The sequence below is a fragment of the Loxodonta africana genome, chromosome 11 (genome assembly GCF_030014295.1).
Source record: "Loxodonta africana isolate mLoxAfr1 chromosome 11, mLoxAfr1.hap2, whole genome shotgun sequence".
Lineage (NCBI taxonomy): Eukaryota > Metazoa > Chordata > Mammalia > Proboscidea > Elephantidae > Loxodonta > Loxodonta africana.
Genome location: NC_087352.1, coordinates 15,950,217 through 15,968,426, shown reverse-complemented (window position 1 = coordinate 15,968,426; position 18,210 = coordinate 15,950,217). Strand labels below are relative to the sequence as shown.

Genomic DNA, 18,210 nt, shown 5'->3' with positions numbered 1-18,210 from the left:
TCCTCCCTGTGTTACTGTTTTATAGACCTGTCTAATCTTTGGCTAAAGGGTGAACTTCAGGAGTGACTTCAGTTCTGAGTTAAAAGAGTGTCTGGGAGCCATAGTCTCAGTCTCTGTCAGACCAGTAAGTCTGTTTTTGTGTGTGTGTGAACTTGAATTTTGTTCTACATTTTTCTCCCACGTTGTCCAGGACCCTCTCTTGTGAGCCCTGTCAGAGAGGTTGGTGGTGGTAGCCAGGCACCATCTAGTTGTTCTGGGCTCAGCCAGCTGGAGGCTGTGGTTCATGTGGTCCATGAGTCCTTTGGACTAAAATTTCCCATGTGTCTTTGGTTTTCTTCATTCTCCTTTGCTCAGGACAGGATGGGATCAGTAGATATATCTCAGATAGCTACTCACAAGTTTTTTTTTTTTTCTTTTTTTAAATTTTTATTGTGCTTTAAGTGAAAGTTTACAAATCAAGTCAGTCTCTCATACAAAAACTTATACACACCTTGCTATGTTCACCTAGCTGCTCTCCCCCTAATAAGACAGCACACTCCTCCTCTCCACCTTGTATTCCCCATGTCCATTCAACCGCCTCCTGTCCTCCTCTGGCTTTTCATCTCACCTCCAGACAGGAGCTGCCCATATAGTCTCATGTGTCTACTTGATCCGAGAAGCTTATTCCTTGTCAGTATCATTTCTATCCTATAGTCCGGGCCAATACCTGTCTGAAGAGTTGGCTTTGGGAATGGTTCCTGTCTTGAGCTAGCAGAAGGTCTGGGGACCATGACCTCCGGGGTACTTCTGGTCTCAGTCAGACCATTAAGTCTGGTCTTTTTACGAAAATTTGAGGTCTGCATCCCACTGCTCTCCTGCTCCTTCAGGGGTTCTCTGTTGTGTTCCCTGTCAGGGCAGCCATCAGTTGTAGCCGGGCACTGTCTAGTTCTTCTGGTCTCAGGCTGATGTAGTCTCTGATTTATGTGGCCCTTTCTGTCTCTTGGGCTCATAATTACCTTGTGTCTTTGATATTCTTCATTCTCCTTTGCTCCAGGTGGGTTGAGACCAATCAATGCATCTTAGATGCCCACTTGTAAGCTTTTAAGACCCCAGACGCTACTCACCAAAGTTGGATGTAGAACATTTTCTTTATGAAGTATGTTATGTCAATTGACCTAGATGTCACCCAAGACCCTGAGTGACATTTTGAGGTATATTCATTCCTGTTACTGTGTGACAGATGAACTAACCTTCAGCAGGTTATAATAATCCACATTTACAGTTTCACCATTTCTGTGGATCAGGAATCTGGAGCAGTTTAGCTCAGTGTCCTGCTCAGGGTCTCACAAAGCTTAAATCAAGGTGCTAGCCAGTGCTGTGATGGCAGATGTTGAATTTCTCCTAATTTGTTTTGTATTTCTGTACCTTATGTGGAGTCCAGGTGGTGCAGTGGTTAAGTGCTCAGCTGCTAACTGAAAGGTCAGCGGTTCAAACCCACCCACCAGTTGCTCTCAGGGAGGAAGATGTGGTAATCTGCTTCCGTAAAGATTTACAGCCTTGGAAACCCTGGAAGACAGTTCTATTCTGTCCTATAGGGTTACTGTGAGTTGAAATCAACTCGATGACAATGAGTCTGGTTTTGGCTTTATATAATGAACAAATTGTGTTTCACATTTTACTTTCCTAAAGATTCGTTTATTTTACTGAATTTAGAATTACATCTCAGTGGTACCATCGGAGGGCAGTGATGTATTATTGCATAATATTAGATTCAGCTCCATAAAGATCTTTGTATTAATTGGGTAAAGTAACTGAGAACCCAGGTGTCATACTGGTTGGTAATGTACTTGTCTCACCACCTGTCAGTTTGTCATACTGTGGTGGCTTGTGTGTTGCTAGGATACTGGAAGCTATGCCACCACTATTTCTGATACCAGCAGGGTCACCTGTGGTAGACAGGTTTCAGTGGAGCTTCCAGGCTAAGACAGACTAAGAAGAAAGGCCTGGCGATCTATTCCAAAAATTGATGATGTTGTTGTTCCTGTTAGTTGCCATCGAGTTGGTTTCAACTCATAGTGACCTTATGTCCAAAAGAATGAAACACTGCCTGGTCCTGCACCATCCTCATGATCATTGTTATGCTTCAGCCCATTGTTGCAGCTACTGTGTCAGTCCACCTGGTTGACAGTCTTCCTCTCTTTCACTGACCTTCTACTTTACCAAGCATGGTATCCTTCTCTAGGGACTGGTCCCTTCTGATAAGACATCCAAAGTATGTGAGACAAAGTCTCACTCCCAAAATTAACCAGTGAAAACCCTGTGGATCATAACCGAACATTGTCCAACTCACTTTGGACCCCTTCACAGAATATTATCAAGAGGGAATAATTGCTGGAGGAGGACATCGTGTTTGGTGGAGGAGCGGGCCAGCAAGGGATAGAGAGACTTATCCTGAGATAAATTAGCACAATAGCCATGACAATGGACTCAAACACGCTGGCAATCATGAGAACCAGGGAAAGTTTCCTTCTGTTGTGCATAAGGTTGCCGTGAGTCAGAGTCACCTTGACAGAGGCTGTCTCTCTCTCTATGTATATGATATATCAAACTTATCAAATTACATGTGATTAGGTGCTTATTATTTTATATGAATTACACCTTCAATAAAGTTGATTTTAAAAAACAGCAACAACTAAAAAATGAATTTCTGTTTTCAGACATCCTGTGATCAGAACACGGTCAGCCACTTGCTAGGAGTTTGACCTTGACCAAGTCACTTTACCTCACTCAGTTTCCTCTCTTGTAAAATGGAGGTGATGATAGTACCTACCTCAATGTACTGCTGGGAGGATTAAATGAATGAATTTATATAAAAGTTTTAGAAGAGTGGCATAACCCGTTGCTGTTCTGACTCATGGTGACCCCACGTGTTACAGAGTAGAACTGCTCCCTAGGGTTTTCTTGGCTGTAATCTTTACGGCCAGCCTTAGTAGCGCAGTGATTAAGAGCTTGGCTGCTAACTAAAAAAGGTAGACAGTTCAAATTCATCAGCTGCTCCTTGGAAACCCTAGGGAGCAGTTCTACTCTGTCCTATAGGGTCACTATGAGTCAGAATTGAATAGATGGCAATCTTTTTTTTTTTTTTTTATTGTGCTTTAAGTGAAAGTTTACAAATCAAGTCAGTCGCTCATACGAAAAGGTATACACACCTTGCTATGTACTCCTAGCTGCTCTTCTCCTAATGAGACAGCACACTCCTCCTCTCCACCCTGTATTCCCCGTGTTCGTTCAGCCAGCGCCTGCCCGCCTCTTCCTTCACATCTCCCCTCCAGAAAGAAGTCATAGATGGCAATCTTTATGGTAATTTTTATGGAAGAGCCCTGGTGGTGCTATGGGTAAAACACTCAGCTGCTAACTGGAAAGGTCAGCGGTTCAAACCCACCAGCTGCTGTGCGGGAGAAAGACCTGGCAATTTGCTTCCATAAAGTCGGAATCCACCTGATAGCAACGGGTGGCCACCCTCCACCCAGGCTGTTGTGTTGTTAGGTGCCAATTCATAGCAACCCCATGTGACAGAGCAGATCTGCCCCATGGGGTTTCCAAGGCTGTAAATCTTTATGGAAGCAGATTGCCAGGTCTTTCTCCTGTGGAGTGGCTGGAGGGTTTGAACCACAGACCTTTCAGTTAACAGTTGAGTGCCTTAACCATTGGGCCAACAGAGCTCCTTGAAGGGTGGCTAGTGCCTACTAATTAATGCCTGTTGGTAAGCTTGATCCATATTTGGCCAAACCTACAAAGTGGCAAATCTGTCTTGGAAAAAGTACAGCCAGAATGCTTCCTGGAAGCGAGGATGGCGAGACTTCGTCTCACGTACTTCGGAGGTGTTACCAGTAGGGACCAGTCCCTGGAGAAGGACATCATGCTTGGTAAAGTAGAGGGTCAGCAAAAAAGAGGAAGACCCTCAACAAGATGGACTAACACAGTGGCTTCAACAATAGGCTCAAGCTTAACAATGATTGTGAGGATGGCCCAGGATTGGGGCAGTGTTTTGTTCTATTCTACATAGGCTATGAGTCGGAATCGAGTCGACAGCACTGGCTTTGGGGTACACAGGGTTACTATGAGTCAGAGCCAACTTGATGGCACCTAACAACAAATAACAACAAAGTGGTAAGGAGTTTGTCTTGAAGGATAAAGAAGTGTTAGCTTCTCCCCTGGAGAACAAAGTAAGGGGGTGTTCAATGGCACAAAAGTGGGAAAGGTGTGAGCTCAGGGAAGTAAAAATAAAAAAAACCAAACCCAGTGATCGAGTCGATTCCGACTCATAGCGACCCTATAGGACAGAGTAGAACTGCCCCATAGAGTTTCCGAGGAGCGCCTGGCGGATTCCAACTGCCGACCTTTTGGTTAGCAGCCATAGCACTTAACCACTACACCACCAGGGTTTCCCTCAGGGAAGTAGGAGGGGCTTATTAGGGCAGAAGTGACGGGAAGGGTGGTTGAGGCCAGGCAGATGATCGCGGCAGCTAACCACGCTGAGGGGGCTGGGACCTTGTCCTGGGGGTGCTTGGGAGCCAAGGGAAGTCTTTGAGTTGAGGAGGGGCGGGGTCAGCTCTGGGGACAAGAGGATGTGGGTTACTTGAATGGAAACTGTTGGCTGAGAGGTAGGGGAGGAGTCTGGGACGATGGTCCAGGAGGACGAGGACAGTACTGGCCGAGAGTCAGGGCAGGAGGGGCAGGGCTGGGGAATGACATACTTAGGGAACGAGGGGCTGACTGGCCTGGCTGGTGACTCGGTGGGAGGTGGAGCTGTCCTGATTTGGGCATCCGGGAAGAAGAGAGGCTGTGAGAGGACGTCCTCAGTGCGGGGGCGTCATGGTGGGTGTTAGGAGTGTCTGTAAGTGTGAAGTGATGTTGGAAACCTTACACACCTAAGAGTTCACCAGGGAGGAAGGAATGTCGGGGACCACAGCCTAGGTATAGACCCAGAGATACTAGAGCGAGCTCATCCCGGGACTGGAGAGAAGTTTGGATTGAGGAGAGTTAGTGGGATCGGTGACAGGAGAGGCGAATTCATCTTCATTCAACGACTAGTTTTTCTGCAGACCAAGGAAGGCTTCCACAGGAGGTAGTGTCTAAGCTGGGCTCTGATGGATGTATAGGAGTCGGTAAGACAAAGGCTGTTCCCGGCAGGGAGACGGGCTCGGATAAAAGCCAAGAGGCTTCAGATGGGTTGTTGTGTTTAAAATACTTAGAACCGTTAAGTAGACGGCTAGGAGTTAAATGCTTTGACGTCTGACTTGATTCGAGACCCCAGACAAACCTGCTCTCTTTCTAGGCCTCTTTCTGCTTCAGTTTTTCCCCCAGGTAAATGGAAACAGTTTCCCTTTTTTCTCCTAGAGTCCCCTCCGGCAGGAAGAATACCCCCGAAGGAAGATGAGTGACAGTTCCTTTGAGCCAATTGCTGGGACCCAAAGTCCGGCTTTCCTCCCCTCTCTGGGGCCAATCGCCGTGTTCTTCTTGAGGTTGGCGAGGGCTAGCTAAAGACCTCATGACGTCACCCTCTGGATAAACCAATGGCAGCGATAAGAGGCGGGCCGTTCTGGTGATGGATGGCTCTGTTTCAAGATGTCCGCTTAGCGCGGGGCCCGCCGGGAAGCTTAGAGGCGGTGCTGGGGGAAGGGGCGGGAACTTCTAGTTGACGTCGCCCAATCACCACTCCGTTTTCTTGCGATAGACGGGCCGTCTTCCCCATCCCGTTCGACCTGAGGGGGCGGGGTCCTGCACGCTAGACTGGGCGGGCCTCTAAGCTTTGCTCGATATCGCCTTTACCCAATTGTTAACCGGTATTTCCAGACGGGCCGCCCCCATTGCCAATGAAATCTCTTGGTGGAGTTGCGGTGGGCGGGCCGTGGACCCTCCGGTATAAGGCGGTCCCGGGGGAAAGCGGAGAAAGGGGGGGGTCTCGGCCGCCAGAGGAGGAGTAGCTGCGGGTGAAGATGGCGGCAGCCGAGGCCGCGAACTGCATCATGGAGGTGAGAGCTCGGAGCGCCGCCGGGGTCGGGAAGCGGTTTGGGGTCTGCGTTTTAAGGTCCTTCGTGGGGGAAGGGGCTCCGAGTCGGCGAATTGGGGCTGAAGGTACCCAGCCGCACTGAGACGGCGCCGCATGCCCCGGATCTGGGGATATCGTTTGAGGTGGGAGGTTCCCTAGCTTTCGGGGCCTTGCGGTAGCTGGCCGAACCAGGGGTCTCAACCCCCCACCCACGTGGAGGCGGGGTGGGGGCGCTTCCGGCCGAGCCCCCACGTGGCCACGACCGGGTGGTGGGGAGGGGGTGTGCCGTGCCCGGATGCCCGGCGGGCTCCACGTGCGGGACAAAGGCCCCGCCTCCAGCCGGGGGAGGGGCGCCGGGGGGCGGGGAGGAGGCTCCGACCCTGCGTCGAAGGCCCCGAACCCCTGTCCGCGGGAATCGGGACATACACCGGGGGGGTGGGACTCACCTGGGCCCACTGCGATGTAGTGGATCTCCTGTGAGGTTCAGTGCCTTCCGACCCTGTACAACCCCCTCCCCAGGTTCCGGGGCATCTGCTGGGGCACAGGTCCAGGTTTTGAGCCCTCTTGGGTTGGGATTGGAGGAAGGAGAAGAATCGGCCTCCTTCCAGCCCCAATTTCCTGCCCCTGAACTCTTCCCCTTGCCCAGGGCTTTAGGAGCTGGGGGATGGGGCATGCCCCTTTGACCTCTCTCTGGGTGGGGGGATGGAGGCCATCCTTCCAGATAAGGTGCCGTGCACCCCCTTGTGGCCATTTCTGGGTGTGTGGGAGGGACAGCTTTTTCATGGGGCGTGTCCCGAAGCCCACCTTTTCCTTGGATCCCTATCGGGCAAAAGGGGGCACATGAACGCTGGGAAGGCGATCTGACAGGGTATGAGCGCGAAGTTTTACCGCTTACTGGAACCCTTTCTCTTCCTGTGGCATTTCCCACGGACGACCCCCCTTTCTGAATCCGTGTGTGGGTGTCCTGAGTCTGGGTGCAGGGAAATGGTTTCCAGTGAGGCTTGGTTTTCGTGTACCCGTGTGGGGAGAGTAGTCCTGTGTTCCGCGGCCTCTTAGGCCAGGGTTGTCTGGTGGTGGTGGTGTCAGATGTATTGGGAAATGGGGCCTGGGTCGGAAATCTTCTCACCAGCTGCCCGTATGGGCATCCTTACCGGCCAGTGGCTCATGGCCTGTGACTTGGCCCTTCCTGGAACCTGGAGGGAGGGTGGTCACATCTGGAAGACGTGTTATCTGGTGGAACGTCTGTACCCCAGCCCCCTATCTTATAGCCTTTTCTGGAGTGTGGAGGGTCAGTTCCCAAGATGCATACCACTGGAGGACAGCTCCCAGAGGCCACTCCAATGCCCCCACCTCCCTTGGCTCGCTCCTGGACCCAGAGCTCTATAGGTGGAGCAAGTACCTTCCCCAGGGCTTGCCTCAGCTCGTGGCCCCACACTTGGGGGGCTTCGGGGCCTGGGATGGGTGTCTGAATGGGAAAGATGGGGGTCTGACTCTTGGAGCAACATCTTGGTCCATCTTCTTCCTAAGAGGCTCCAGAATCTGTCCGGGCTCCCCAAGACACTGCCTTCCTGGTCATAGAGAGGGGCTTGGTTCTAATTGGTTTTATTTTGTGCCCCTGCACCTGGGACAGGAGCCTAGGGGCTGGGTTACCAGCTCTGGTGGGGGTGTCTGCGTGCCACACCTCCTTTCTGGAACCCTCTCAGTTGAGAGACTGGTGTGCAGAGGTGGTGGTTGCCCAGTGGGCATACTCTGCCAGGCCCCCCAGCTATTCCTGGCACCCCAGGATGGGGATATGTGTCAGGAAGTGTCACCTAATCTGGGGGGATTAAGAGGGAGGAGGACGACAGCTGGCAGTGCCCGTGTGCCCGGCGGGGGGCCAGGTTCTCTGGTGTGGGTGGGGGAGGTATGCGGTCAAGTGCCTGGCTGGAGGGGACAGTGTAGGGGCGGGCCACCATCTCTCCAGCCACAGCTGGGACAGGAGAACCCCCTTACCCGCCTCCCCCACTTCTCTGACCCCTTTTTGAAACAGCCCTGCCTCTTCACACTGTCACCACTCCCCACCAAAAAAAAGGAAAATTGCAGGGAACCCCCTCCCCAAGAGCCCCGGTTCTGAACCCCCGACCCTGGCCTGTCCCTCCCACAGCCACTCCCAGTAGCTAATCCTTTCTCCCTGTTACTCTCTCCTAGAATTTTGTAGCCACCTTGGCTAATGGGATGAGCCTCCAGCCGCCTCTTGAAGAAGTAAATATCCTTTTGTGAGACCCCTCCCCACTCTCACCTCACCTCCAACTCAATCTAGCTTGCCACCGACAGGCCCTTTCTGGCGGTCCAGCCTTTCCAGCAATCTAACCATGATCCCTCTTGCTGCAAACTAGTTTATCCCGTGCCCCCAAAAACACTTAGTACGGTCCCCTCCAGGTTTGTAGCCCCCCTCTGGCCTCCCCAACACCGTGGCTACTTCCTTAACTCCATTTCCAGTCCCCACTTGCCCCCCGGCCCTGTGTCTGCCCCAGCCCTGCCTTCCCCTCCCCTCCCCAGCTGTGGGCTGAGCTAGAGACGGGGGCAGAGAGACTGGAGAGATGGTAGGCGTGGCTGAGGTATCGGGGTGCCCTCCTGGATGGTGCTCTCGGGGGGCCTGGAAGAGGAAAATGGGGTTTGGGGTTCCTGGGGGAGGCGAAATGGCAGAGGGGGCTGTAGGGTTGCCGTGGTAAGCCTTTGGTGGAGTCTACATGCTCCAGGCAGAAGTAGGAACCTGGAGGTTTGAGAGGCTGCAGGGAGCCCCCAGATTTGACCCATGCTCCCATCCGCCCTCTCCCAGGTCTCCTGTGGCCAGGCAGAGAGCAGCGAGAAGCCCAACGCCGAGGACATGACGTCCAAAGATTACTACTTTGACTCCTATGCCCACTTTGGCATCCACGAGGTGAGTGGAGAGCGAGCGTGGACTCTTAGGACAGCAGAGGCCTCTGGAAGGGGTTGCTGCCTGGGAAGGGTGGGACTTTCTTTCCCCGCACATGCGTGTTGCACGCGCCTCCCCTCCGGGATCGCCTTGCCCAGCCGTTGTCTTGGAGACCGACCGAGGTTGGCCTTGCACTCTGCGGCCGGTCTCTGGAGGCTAGTGCCTGAGACGTCAGCCCCTGGTCCAAGCCTGCTGGTCTCTGCCGCCCTCTAGTGGTCGATGGTGGGACTGCTCGTGCCCAGCAAGCGAAGCCAGCTTACCAACTCTGGCCAGTTGAGGAAACTGAGGGCCCAGAATGCAGCTAGGCTGGGGTTCTGAGAACATACTATTTTTCTAAAACTAAGGAATTTTTTAAGCCGAGGATAACTGAGTCTTAGGTAACAATGATAGAATCTGGCTAAGATAGGAGCACAGTCCATTCAGTCTGATTTTGCAGATAGGGAAACTGAAGTGCACAGAAGAGGCAAGGGGACTAAGCAAAGGCGAGGGCTGAACTCTGACTCCCCACACCTTGTGTGCTGAAGACCAAGACACCCCATGTTTCAGCTGGGGACATGGGTCCTCTGATGGCATCTCTGTGTGTCCCCCCCCCGACCCCCCGCCAGGAGATGCTGAAGGATGAGGTGCGTACCCTCACATACCGCAACTCCATGTTCCACAACCGGCACCTCTTCAAGGATAAGGTAGTGCTGGATGTGGGCTCAGGCACAGGCATCCTCTGCATGTTCGCCGCCAAGGCCGGGGCCCGCAGAGTTATCGGGGTGAGTCTCTGGGGTGGCCAGGCGGGCCAGGGGATGGAGAGGGGGCCTCTCGGGGCTCAGGGATTGCATGGAGGGGGCTGGGGGCTGAGGCCAGGGCTGGGGGGGCCTCACCCTCCCTTCTTCCTGGACCCCCAGATCGAGTGTTCCAGTATCTCTGATTATGCGGTGAAGATCGTCAAAGCCAACAAGTTAGACCATGGTGAGCCCCGGAGAAGGGGTGTGTGGGGCTGGAATGGGTGATTTCCTAGCTTTCCCAGGGCCCTCAGCAAGAGGGTGGAGGGTATCCACTGACAGGCCACAGCTTCAGCTCTTCCTCACCTGTGGCCTTCTCAGAACCCATCATGATGATTAGCGATGGAAGTATTAGAACCTGAGTGTTGAAGTTGAAAGCTTAGCGTCTCAGCCTTAAAACATTAGGGCAAAACACATTCTCTAATTTCTCGAATAAGGAATAAAGTCACGTGGTTAACTACTGAGTGTCCACAGTCTTCCATCTGTCTCTCAGCTACTCTTCTCTTTAACTGATACTACCTCACAGAGAAGTCCACATCTGCAAGCCAATACATATGTTGATGTTTTCACATTCACGTATGTAATTTTGACACATGGAACACTTTTTGTAGGGGGCTTTTTCACATGTTTATCATGTAGTTTGATCCGTTTTAAGGTGTTGAGAGGCACCTCACTCTTTTATGACACCATTGCTTGCATGTGGAGTCCCTGGGTGGTGACTTAGCTACTAATCGAATAGTTGAAGGTTCGAGTCCACTCAGATGTGCCTTGGAAGAAAGGCCTGGTGATCTACATTGTAAAAACCAACCATCGAAAACCCTATGGAGCGCAGTTCTACTCCAGCACACGTGGGATCTCCATGAGTCAGAGCCAACTTGAGGGCAACTGGTTTTTCTGGTTACCTCAGCTTTTTAATCAGTCCCCCAATGGTGGACGTTTAAGTTGCTTCTGAGATTTTTGTTTTCTTACAGAAAATGTTATTTCGTACATGTACTAGTATATCTGTAAGGTGACTTTTGTAAGAGTAGGATTGTTTGGGTCGAAAACACAAATCAGTATGTTGGGTAGCTATGACCACATCACTCTCTGAAGCAGTTCTACCAGTTTGTGCTCCCACAAGCAGAGTGGAGGGGACAGGGAGTTCCAGAAGACAGGAGTGTTGCAAATGTCAGGGCTTGTAGCATCCTGAGAACTAATGAGCTGATTCTTTGAAGAAGAAATAGGCTAGTATAATGAACCCCCAAGTACCCATCACTCAATTCGAGTACATCTCCATGTGTCTTCACATCTCCATGTCTCTAGGTACATCCAGCAACTCCCATCTTGTCATCTGTAAACCTTTTTGTGTGGTCTCTAATACATAAAGTCATTTTAGAAACCTAATAGAATTAACAATTTTTTTTTTAAGTTTATTGTGGTAAAATGTATATAACATAAAATTGGCCACATTAACCGTTTTTAAGTGTACAGTCCAGCATCATTAGTTTTACTCAGTGGACAGACAAAATGTTAACCTCATCTTTACAATTAGGCTCTAAAGCAAAGATGGGTAGGTAAAGGGGTCAGGGAAACGAGAGCACAAGAAACAGAGCAACCAGAATGCAATTAAAGGATGTTGACATTGTGAAAAATATAACTGATGTCATTGATCAGTTTGTATAGAAATTGCTAAATGGGAACCTAATTTTGCTGCGTAAATTTAAACAGAAAGTACAAAATATTATTTAAAAAAAAAAAAAACTTCACCCAGTGCCCAAAAAATCAAACCCTTTGCTGTCAAGTCAGTTCTGACACACAGTGATCCTATAGTAGAGAGTAGAGCGGCCCCATAGTGTTTTTAAGGCTGAAATCTTTACAGAACCAGGCTGCCATATCTTCACGGAGTAGCTGGTGGGTTCAAACCTCCAGCCTTTCAAGTAGCAGCTGAGCACTTAACCACTGTGCCTCCAGGGCTCCTTATCTAATGCCCAGTCCCCATAAATTTTCTACCACTGGCTTAGTAATGGAAGACCCAGGGGCCAGGGTGATACATGAATTTTAAAACAGGTAACAGGGTGTGGCTTTAGCTCAGAGTTTTATGGGAAGATGCCCAGATCTAGCCCCTGGCCTTTAATTTCCAAAGATAAGTGGGGTCACCAGGCTTGAGAGGCAGCAGCGGGGAGGGCAGCGGGCAGGTCTCCTCGGGGCTGAGCAGCCAGTGTTCCCCACCCCCTTGGCAGTGGTGACCATCATCAAGGGGAAGGTGGAGGAAGTGGGGTCACCAGGCTTGAGAGGCAACAGGGGGAGGGAAGTGGGCAGGTCTCCTCGGGGCTGAGCAGCCAGTGTTCCCCACCCCCTTGGCAGTGGTGACCATCATCAAGGGGAAGGTGGAGGAAGTGGAGCTGCCAGTGGAGAAGGTGGACATCATCATCAGCGAGTGGATGGGCTACTGCCTCTTCTATGAGTCGATGCTGAACACCGTGCTCTATGCCCGTGACAAGTGGCTGGTAAGGACCCGCAGCAGAGCAGGCGCAGCTGACACAAGCTGGGGTCTGGCAGCTGTCTGTTGAGCATGCGTTGTTCAGGGTCCAGGCAGAGAAAGGGCCACACTAGGTGTTGCACACAAAACCAACGCCCATTGGTATCAAGTCGATTCTGACTCATAGGAATCCTGTATGACAGTGGAACTGCCCCAGGGTTTCCAAGGATGTAATCTTTACGGAAGGAGACCGTTGCGTCTTCTGCCCCAGCAGCTTGTGGGTTGGAACTGCAGGCCTGTTAGCAGCCTAGTGCTTAACCGCTGTGCCACCAGGGCTCCTTGGTGTTTCAGACGGGCTCCCATACAGGGGATTGACAGCACAGATGTGGAAGGCCAACTGCTGAGGGGAGTAACAGGCACAGGAAGAGCAATGGTGACATGAGGAGGGTCACGTCAGGAGGAGTTTGTTTTGGGAAGAAAAACTACACAGGGCAAAGGGATAGGGAAGGGCGGGGGCTGTAGTCCCAGGTGCCAAGAGCAGGCCGGGTGGTGACAGATTTGAAGGGTGGGAGGAGCCATGCGGGATCCGGGGTGGGAATTACTCCAGTCAGTTTCTGGGTCAGGCGGGAGCAGCTGCGTGTTGCGCAGCAGTGAGGAAGCCAGGGTGGAACGGGGGTCCGAGGGAGTGGTAGGAGCTGAAATTGGAGGTGAGGGTGGTGACTTGAGCAGTGGAAAGACAGGCTCTGCCTGTGTGTTTCCAGGCGCCCCTGGCAGCCATGTGGGGAATAGTCCAGGGGTGAGGAGGCTGCCCCTGCCTGGAGTCCAGGGTTGGGAGCCCAAACCAAACCCACTGCTGTCGAGTCGATTCCGACTCATAGCAACCTTATAGGACAGTAGAACTGCCCCGTGGAATTTCCAAGGAGCTCCCAGTGGATTTGAACTGCCGACCTCTGGGTTAGCAGCTGTAACACTTCACCACTATGCCGCCAGGGTTTCTAGGGTTGGGATAGGGGGTGGATAAAGGGCCTAAATCTGTGCATAGTTCATGAGGGGAGTTTGCCAAGGCCCATGTCCTTGCCTTCCCCCTCCGCAGGCACCTGACGGCCTCATCTTCCCGGACCGAGCCACACTATACGTGACAGCCATCGAGGACAGGCAGTATAAGGACTACAAGATCCACTGTGAGCACCAGCAGACACGGGGCAGGGGGCATGGGGTCCAGAAGCCACCAGGCTCACCCCTCTCCCCACTTGCCTCCACAGGGTGGGAAAACGTGTACGGCTTTGACATGTCTTGCATCAAGGACGTGGCCATCAAGGAGCCCCTGGTGGATGTGGTGGACCCCAAGCAGCTGGTCACCAACGCCTGCCTCATAAAGGTGAGGGGTGGGTGTGGCCAGATGTCCCCAGACTCAGAACCAAGGTGGCCACTGTCTGGCCCTCGGGTGGGATATCAGCACTCGAGAGGGTTCTCCTCAGGTCTCAGGTCCCAACCTGTTGGCCTGAGGTAGCATTCAAGGCCCTCAGGAGCCAGTTGATGTGTGATAAAGCCCTGTGTAGCTCCTCCTGTGAGCCAAGCACTGCATTGAGTATTGAGACAGGCAGGCACGGGTTTATATGCACGCACTGAGGTCACTGGGAGAGAATACAGTGACGGCTGAGCCCCTGAGGTCTGGCGTACGCATAAGTGAATCAAGGTCAGGCTGGGGTGTACGAGGGCAGCGAAGCTGGGTGGCAGGAGAGGCTGGTGGGGAGGGCAGCTTCCTGGGTTTGTTCAGGGAGCTGCAGGGGGCCTCGAAGCAGGGGTTTACACTGTTCTACAAGAACCACATGGGCCGATACCTTCAGAAAGGAAGGGGACAAAAGCAGGGAACTTGCTGGAGAGATGGAGGCCTTGGAGCAGTTGGAGGCAGTGAGTGGAGAGACCAGGGATTCCAGACAGATGGAGGAGGCAGAAGTACCTGGTTTGGGGGTTGGGGGTTGGGTGTGGGTGATGCAAGAGCAAGAAACCCTTTGTGGCCCCCTCAGAATTTGAGTTTGAGCCAGGGGCAGGGGTAGGGATAAGGCAGGGATTAAAAGGAATGAGGAGCTGAGGCCTAAGGCCAACAGGGTGGGGACAGCATGGTCCCAGGCCAGGGTGGGAGATGAGGTCACAGGACGTGGGGCTGGGATGGTGGCTGTGTGCAGGGCTCACCGGCCTGCCCTGTAGGAGGTGGACATCTACACCGTAAAGGTGGAAGACCTGACCTTCACCTCCCCGTTCTGCCTGCAAGTGAAGCGGAACGACTACGTCCATGCCCTGGTGGCCTACTTCAACATCGAGTTCACCCGCTGCCACAAGAGGACCGGCTTCTCCACCAGTGAGGAGGGCGGACTGGGGGACACGGCGGTGGTCTGGGGCCAGGGCCTGGGAATAGCTCCTGCAGATGAGAGTTGAATGGGTTCCAGGATGGTAGGTTGTGTAGAATGAAAACAGGCCTGAGTGAATGGAGGCACCATGAGGACACTGCAGGCCTGTATCCTGACCCTGGTTCTGCTATTGGACAGCTGTGTGACTTGGAGCATGTGACCTGAGCACAGTGTGCATTGGTTTCGTCACCCACAAAACGTAGATAACAGTTTCTGTCTTTAAGGCTTGGTTAGCACTAGATGGCCCAGCTCTCAGTCTCTGGGTGGTACAAATAATTAACATACCTGGGTGCTAACCAAAAAAATTGGCCACTTGAGTTCAACTAGAGGTACCTCAGAAGAAAGGCCTGGCAGTCTAGCTCCAAAAAATCAGCTTTAGAAAACCCTGTGGAGCATACTTCTCTGACACACACAGGGTTGCTATGAGTTGGAATCAACTCCAAGGCAATGGGTTTGGTTTTTTAACTTGGTTGTCACTTGGGGGCCAGGCATTCTGGGCAGAGGGCATGGAGAGGGCCTGGGCCCCGAGGCTGGTGTGGCCTGTGGTGCAGGGAGACGCAGCGGCCTTTCAAGGGTGGCCTGGCTCACTAGCCCCCTGACCTGCAGGCCCCGAGTCCCCGTACACGCACTGGAAGCAGACAGTGTTCTACATGGAGGATTACCTGACAGTGAAGACAGGCGAGGAAATCTTCGGCACCATTGGCATGAGGCCCAATGCCAAGAACAACGTGAGGCTGCGCTGCTGGGGGGGGTGGTGTGGGGCTGGCGGTCCCGCTGGGAGGTGGGCTCTGGGGTGGAGCACCCTTGTCCCCCAGGCCTGCCCTCCAGCCGGCTGGGTCCCCCTGGGCCTGTCTGTGCAGTACCCTCAAGCACCTGTTGCGAAGCCAGGCCCTGGATTAGGCTCTGGGACCTAGCGGGGACCAGCAGAAAACCCCACCCTCCAGACATCGCCTCTTAGTTGAGGGCGGGGCAGGTAGGTGTTTGGAGGGGGCGAGGTGAGACGCAGGCAGGAGGTAGAGCTGGCAGAATTTCCTTCGACCAGCTCTGTGCCCTGGGAGAAAGGAAAGACAGTTGTTTTTTCTCCTTCAGAAAGTAGAAGCTGTCGTGGGTGGGGGTGGGGAGAGCTGGGTGCAGGCAGCCGTTCTGAGCGGGGTAGACAGTGAGTGGGTTGGGACAGTGAGTAGGTGGGAGGCTGGGCGCCCGGCCCAGGTCCAGGGAGACATTGAGTTGCGAGGGCTGGTGAACAGATGAGGCTGTAGACATCTGAGGCTGACTGACAGCTCAGGGGTGGAGAGAACAGGGACACTGGCCCAAGGACACACTAGTGTCCAAGTCAAGGAGATGACAGCCAGTAGAGCAGTGGTTTTCAGCACAGGCGACTTTGCCCCTTGGAGGACATTTGTCAGTGTCAGACATCTTTGATCCTCACAACAAGAGGGGCTGCTTTCATCTGGTGAGCAAAGGCCAGGGGTCCTGAGGTTCAGGACGCTGCTCCAAGTGCCAGTGGTACTGAGGTTCAGGAACCCCGAGTTAAAGGGACAGAAGGAAGAAGACTGAGTGGGAGGAGGAAGCTGGGAGAGCGGTTTATTGGCCAGCTTTGAGGGTGCCGGGGGCGAGGTTGGAGGGCATTGGTGACTTTGCCCAGGGCCTTTGGGTAGAGGACGAGGGTGGGACCAGCTTCCAGGAAGCTTGGGAGGAAAGGAAATGGGGACATTAGCGGGGCCCATGGGGTTTTACTATAAAGGGAAGGAGAGACAGGGAACAGTGCCTAGAGCAGGAAGTGGGATCAAGAGAGGATTTCTTTTTATAAAAGAAGGAAAGAGCAACTGTGATTGACTGATAGGAATGAGCTTGGAGGGAACCTCATGATGCAAGAGAGGGCAGAGCAGCAGAGCTCGGCCCCCAAGGGGCATGTGGCTGTGAGGTGCTTGTTGGGTATCCACGAGGAGCTGTCACTTGGAGTCAGGGTTCAGGGAAGATGCTGGAGTGGGACCAGTGATGTGGGTGGCAGGGTCTCAGGGAGGATGTAGACGGCCCAGCTTGAGGGCTGAGCCCAGGGACAGTGTCCCAGCTGTGTCTGGAGAGGGTGTGTGTAGGTACAGGGGCTGAGCCTGGGGTCAGGGTCCCGGCTGCTTCTCAGGAGGGGGTAGATGTCCTAGGGCTGAGCCCAGGGACACAACCTGCCCTCACACTGCCTCTCCCCACAGCGCGACCTGGACTTCACCATTGACCTGGACTTCAAGGGCCAGCTGTGCGAGCTGTCCTGCTCCACTGACTACCGGATGCGCTGAGGGCCGGCCTTGCTGCTCCGCTCTGCGGGGCCCAGGGCTGCGGTGTTCTTAGGCGGTTTTGGGGCCCCCCTTCCTCTCCTTCCCTCCCGCTGAAGGGGGTTTTAGGGGCCTGGGCTGGGGTGGGGGGGGAACATCGTGATTGTGTTTTTCATAACTTATGTTTTTATATGGTTGCATTTACGCCAATAAATCCTCAGCTGGGACTTGGCTCAGCTTCCTGTGGGGCTGAAGGGGTGGGGACTCCTGCGCAGACGCTGAGGGGGCCGGCCCAGACAGCTATCCCCAGGAGCTGGGACTGCGGTTCTCAGGTTCTCAGGTCCGCTCTCTCTGGTCTCTCTGTGTCTCTGCCCCATCTGCCCTGGTCTCCTCTCAGGGTCTCTGCCCTTTACACCCCTCTCTTAAGGCCTTCATCCCCGTCCTCAGGATCTCCCCCTTTCCGTTACTGGGGCCCAGTGCCCTCTTGCCAGCACTGGCTTGGCCTCCACCCACACTGCAGAGCTGGGGGCAGGGGGTTCCCAGCATTCCTGGCACAGCTGGGCCCTGAGTTTCCCAGAAAGAGTGTCTCCTCCTCCCTCCCTACACATTCCTCCTGGTTTTTTTTTTCCTGTCCAGGACTCTTCAGTGTCCTTTGCTGCAGCTGGAGAAACTGAGTCATGGGGTGTTTGTGTGTTGGGGGCATTGAATCTTTGTGAGGTCTGTCCTACTTTTTCCCCCATCCTGGCTGGGACCTGCAGGGGGTGTGTTGCCTCTAATTTTCCTCTCTGGAGGTCATGGAGAGTCCCGGCTTTGGGGCACAGGGCCTCAAGCCCTCCCCATTTTACTGAGATGGAAACTAAGGCCCCACCAGCCTTCCTCTCAGCTCTCCCAGTGGGGCTCTGCTGCAGGCCCAGTGTCTACACCTGCCCATCCTCTTGGAGCACTGTCCACACCTGCTTCTCCTCTCGGCCCTCTCCACCTGCCTTACCTTAGCCACCGTGTCTTGGCCCCCCAGGACAACCCATACCTTTCCTATACCCAGTACAGGAGCCCCAGGCCTACCTACCCCTCATACCTGTCCAAAACTTTTCCTCCAGGATGCTGTTAACACTGGATCCAGTCAAGCAGGGCCCAGCCACCCGTTGTCCCCACTTGTCAGGTGGTCCTGTCTGCACATGTGTCCCACCTTGCCCAGCCCCTCTTTTGCAAACCTCTCCTGGCCCCTAAGACTCCAGGTCTGTGCTGGAACCTTCTGAGCTGGGCCTGCCCACAGTGGGGATGGAGTTCAGTCAGCTACACCAGAGCCCAGAGCTTCCC

The 18,210-nt window shown here is 53.5% G+C and overlaps 1 protein-coding gene across 5 annotated transcripts; it reads left to right on the top strand.

Annotated features, from left to right (window-relative positions):
* The first annotated feature begins 5,829 nt into the window (after nt 1-5,829).
* Nucleotides 5,830-17,120, top strand: PRMT1 (protein arginine methyltransferase 1). 5 transcript variants are annotated; one of them, XR_002784664.2, is made up of 12 exons: nt 5,830-6,014; nt 8,219-8,272; nt 8,850-8,951; nt 9,593-9,748; nt 9,884-9,947; nt 12,104-12,246; nt 13,312-13,399; nt 13,481-13,596; nt 14,427-14,577; nt 15,233-15,354; nt 15,487-15,599; nt 16,834-17,120. XR_002784664.2 is itself a non-coding variant. In XM_003406803.4 (11 exons), the coding sequence occupies exons 1-11, from the start codon at nt 5,979-5,981 to the stop codon at nt 16,915-16,917; spliced, it is 1,116 nt and encodes a 371-aa protein (XP_003406851.1). In that variant the 5' UTR covers nt 5,841-5,978; the 3' UTR covers nt 16,918-17,120. The 5 variants fall into 5 exon arrangements, 4 of the variants coding, with proteins under 4 accessions (XP_003406851.1, XP_003406850.1, XP_023398995.1 ...); XM_003406803.4 differs by lacking the exon at nt 15,487-15,599 and having other exon boundaries at nt 5,841-6,014; XM_003406802.4 differs by lacking the exons at nt 8,219-8,272; nt 15,487-15,599 and having other exon boundaries at nt 5,847-6,014.
* The last annotated feature ends 1,090 nt before the right edge of the window (nt 17,121-18,210 follow it).

Bases quoted from the DNA above. Each gene is read 5' to 3' on its own strand.
- PRMT1 (XM_003406803.4), top strand. From the start codon at position 5,979: ATGGCGGCAGCCGAGGCCGCGAACTGCATCATGGAG. The intron at 9,749-9,883 runs GTGAGTCTCTGG...CTGGACCCCCAG, and splicing joins GGGCCCGCAGAGTTATCGGG to ATCGAGTGTTCCAGTATCTC. The intron at 9,948-12,103 runs GTGAGCCCCGGA...CCCCCTTGGCAG, and splicing joins AGCCAACAAGTTAGACCATG to TGGTGACCATCATCAAGGGG.